The sequence below is a fragment of the Ipomoea nil genome, unplaced genomic scaffold, assembly GCF_001879475.1.
Source record: "Ipomoea nil cultivar Tokyo-kokei standard unplaced genomic scaffold, Asagao_1.1 scaffold1932, whole genome shotgun sequence".
Taxonomy (NCBI): Eukaryota; Viridiplantae; Streptophyta; class Magnoliopsida; order Solanales; family Convolvulaceae; genus Ipomoea; species Ipomoea nil.
In genome coordinates, this window is record NW_017618360.1 from 4,342,511 (window position 1) to 4,346,147 (window position 3,637).

General features: G+C 33.1%; 1 protein-coding gene across 1 annotated transcript; it reads left to right on the forward strand.

Moving 5' to 3' along the window:
* Positions 1–1,017: 1,017 nt before the first annotated feature.
* Positions 1,018–2,829, forward strand: LOC109193802 (ubiquitin-60S ribosomal protein L40). The gene is made up of 5 exons (XM_019344619.1): positions 1,018–1,199; positions 1,298–1,384; positions 1,486–1,588; positions 2,415–2,481; positions 2,580–2,829. Exons 1-5 carry the CDS (start codon positions 1,097–1,099, stop codon positions 2,604–2,606), a joined length of 387 nt encoding a protein of 128 aa, XP_019200164.1. The 5' UTR covers positions 1,018–1,096; the 3' UTR covers positions 2,607–2,829.
* The last annotated feature ends 808 nt before the right edge of the window (positions 2,830–3,637 follow it).

Here is a 3,637-nt window from a genome sequence, read left to right on the forward strand (position 1 = left end):
TCCACATAACATTGTGTGGACCATGGTCCATACAATAAAATAGTTTGCCTTGTGGACCAATCGTTATGCGTTGGACCCGTGTCCAACATGCTTGCTGGACACGGGTAACAGTGCCGTTAGGCACTGTTATCTCTCTCTCTTTTTTTTTTTTTTTTTTTTTTAAATTTCAGACCGCTTCGTTATAGGAGTATATGTTCATAATTTTATTACTATATGTTAATAACTGTACATTCATAACTCCATAACTGTACGTTCATAACTCTATAACTGTACATTCATAACTCTATAACTGTACATTCATAACTCTATAACTGTACATTCATAACTCCATAACTGTAGATTCATAACTCCATAATTATACATTCATAATTTTCGAAGCTCTATGTTCCCAATTTTAGAGCTCTATGTTCATAATTTTATCACTATATGTTCATAATTGTAAGTTCATAATGTTAGAGCCCTTTGTTCATAATTCGATCAATAACTGTACATTCATAATTCCATAAGTGTAGATTCATAATCTCATAACTGTAGATTCATAACTCCATAACTGTAGATTCATAACTCTATAACTGTACATTCATAACTCCATAATTGTACATTCATAATCTTCGAAGCTCTATATTCACAATTTTAAAGCTCCATGGTCATAATTTTATCACTATATATGTTCATAATTGTAAATTCATAATGTTAGAGCTCTGTATTCATAATTTCATAATTGCATAACTGTACATTCATAATCCAAAAAAAAAAAATAACGCCGTCAACGACGTTAAAGGCAAAACGCGCGCGATTTTTTTTTTTTTAACTAAATGACGCGTTTTTAAAAAAAAAACGACGTCGTTTTTGGTTCGTGTCCACAATTCATTGTGGACACGGGTCCGGGGCATAATTTGCCCTTGTGGACACGAGTCCACAGCCTAATTTGCGCAGTGACCCGAAATGAGCGAAAGATGAGTATATACAGCCTAAACGGGCCCATTGGGCTTCTTGTTTCCAGAGTAAAGACCCAACTCTTGTAAACCCTAGCTATAAACGAGGAGACAGAGGAAGAAGAAGAGAGCGAGGAAATTGGCGTGTGATATCAGAGAAAATGCAGATTTTCGTGAAGACTCTCACCGGCAAGACCATCACACTTGAGGTCGAGTCTAGCGACACTATTGACAATGTCAAGGCTAAGATTCAAGACAAGGAAGGTGTAAATCTGTATATAATCTCTTGTTTGCATGTCTATGCGCTTAATTTCTATTTCAGATCGTATTTCGCTTAAGTATATTCGTATATCGTGGTTTAGGAATTCCACCGGATCAACAGAGGTTGATTTTTGCTGGTAAGCAGCTGGAAGATGGCCGTACCCTTGCTGACTACAATATTCAGAAAGGTAAACGTTTTCTCCTGCATTTTTTATGTCTGTATTTTTTAGCGGCAATTACTCTGTATAAAATTTGTTCTTTTTGTGTGCTCTATTCGGAATTGAAACAGAGTCTACTCTGCATCTGGTGCTGAGGCTTCGTGGAGGAATTATTGAGCCGTCTTTGATGGCCTTGGCTAGGAAGTATAACCAAGATAAGATGATCTGCCGCAAGTATGTTCTTGTACTATTATAATTGTTTTTTACTTCTGTATTTGCCTATGATGATTCCCTGCATATACATCTTTATAATTCAATTTCTGGAAATCTATTTTGGTTGAGCTTGAAAAAAACCAGCTTGGTGAAACTTACTCTTGTTTACTTGCTCAAATTTTGGATCATAGACTCATAGTTTCTGAGCCAAAACTTCACCTTTCACTTTTATTGAAGCATTTGACTGTAGTAGATTAGATAAGGAAATGGTCTAATAGGCCCTTAGAACCTTATAAAAAAAGCAATTAGGCTCCTAAACTTTAAAACGTTGTAATTAAACACATAAGCATTACTTGTTTTTAACGTTTAGAGTCTTAATTGCTTTTTTTTTCTTTTTTTTTTTTGTATAAAGTTCAGGTTCCCGATGTTATTCTATACAGTAGGTCTGTATGTTCATCACAATGTAATAATGATGAACAAGATCTTGAGCTAGGCATGAGCTGTGTCCTTTTATTGCTGTTGTATCTAATTGTTGCTTTTTAACATTATTGCAATGTATTTCCTTGTTATCATGTCTAATCTATTATTCTAGCTCATAATATGCAAGAAAAATTTGAATTTATGTTTTTGTAGACTTATATTTGGCTTGTGTGTCCTGGTAGATGTCCTGGTTTATTCAGTGTGCTCACATGTTAGATTTCTAGTTTATATTCAAGTCATCTCTATGATGCCAAAATTATATCATTTTATGGTTGCTAGTTTGTATCTTTAACCATATTGGCTGGGGTTACCCCCTCTTTTTGTTTTCTTGTATTTTTGAACTTTGTGGTCTGGCTTGTTTCGTTAGGTGCTATGCACGTTTGCATCCTCGCGCTGTCAACTGCCGCAAAAAGAAATGTGGGCACAGCAATCAGGTGTTTTTTGCTAACCCTGCATTAGATTTTACTGAGTTGTGTTACCTTTTGACTACCACAGCCTCACATAACACATTTCCTATTCGTTTCGGTTGCAGTTGAGGCCAAAGAAGAAGATCAAGTAGATTTTGTGTCTGAAGATTTGCCAGTCTTGTAGTGTATGGTTTTTAGAAATATCAAGACCAAGGGAATTAATTATTATTATTCTGCTTTATTGTTTGACTGTATGAGTTGTCCAAAACTATTGATATGGGTATTGGTACTTGTCAATTTTTGAATCATCTTAAAAATATTTTGGCATTATGTTGAACTTTACCTGTTTTGTTCATGTTGGGTAGAGCTGTTAAGTTTGCGCTATTATAATAGATATTTCTGTGATGTTCAATCCAAGAATAGAGAATGCTCATTTAGTTGATGAAAATGATATTATCATCAGGATTTCTCATGTTAATCTCCATGGAGTTAGCTCCCACTCAACATGCCTTTCTAAAAACTCAATTGCATTGTAAATGTCACAAATGTAAAATAATAAGATGTTCTCATACATTAAAGTTAATAGTATGTTTACTTCACGAATGCATTATGGATAAATAGTTACTCCGTATTTCATTGATCAGTTGGTATTTTAAATATACTCCCTTTGTGCCATTTTACATTTTTACCTATCTAGTTTGTTATTATAGTCAAATTATAATGTTTTTTCTTTGCTTAATTTTATTAGTGTTAGTGTTTATTGCATAAATCCCATAATTGGCAAATTATTATGGCAAATAGAATAGGTTAGACAAATTATTATAGTCAAATTATAATGTTTTTTCTTTGCTTAATTTTATTAGTGTTAGTGTTTATTGCATAAATCCCATAATTGGCAAATTATTATGGCAAATAGAATAGGTTAGACAAATTATTGCTGGACGGAGAATAACTGTTCAGAAGTATTTTACATGATTATCCTCATTCAATTGAGAAATCAAAATATTTTCTCAATTAAAACTTCAAGGGTGAAATATCTAGGGGTTGTTTACTTCATTTTTCTTTTTTTCAATTTTCAATTTCTCCATTTTTCAAATTTTCTTTTTCCATTTCTCCAATTTTTCACTTCTTCAATTTTTTAATTTTCATTCCTTATTCTTTCAGTTCTTCATTTCTCTAATAA

What these genes read in the sequence shown, in the direction of transcription:
- LOC109193802 (XM_019344619.1), top strand. Translation starts at nt 1,097, where the DNA reads ATGCAGATTTTCGTGAAGACTCTCACCGGCAAGACCATCACACTTGAG. An exon ending in TGACTACAATATTCAGAAAG is followed by an intron (nt 1,385 to 1,485) that starts GTAAACGTTTTC and finishes GAATTGAAACAG; the next exon opens with AGTCTACTCTGCATCTGGTG. An exon ending in AATGTGGGCACAGCAATCAG is followed by an intron (nt 2,482 to 2,579) that starts GTGTTTTTTGCT and finishes TTTCGGTTGCAG; the next exon opens with TTGAGGCCAAAGAAGAAGAT.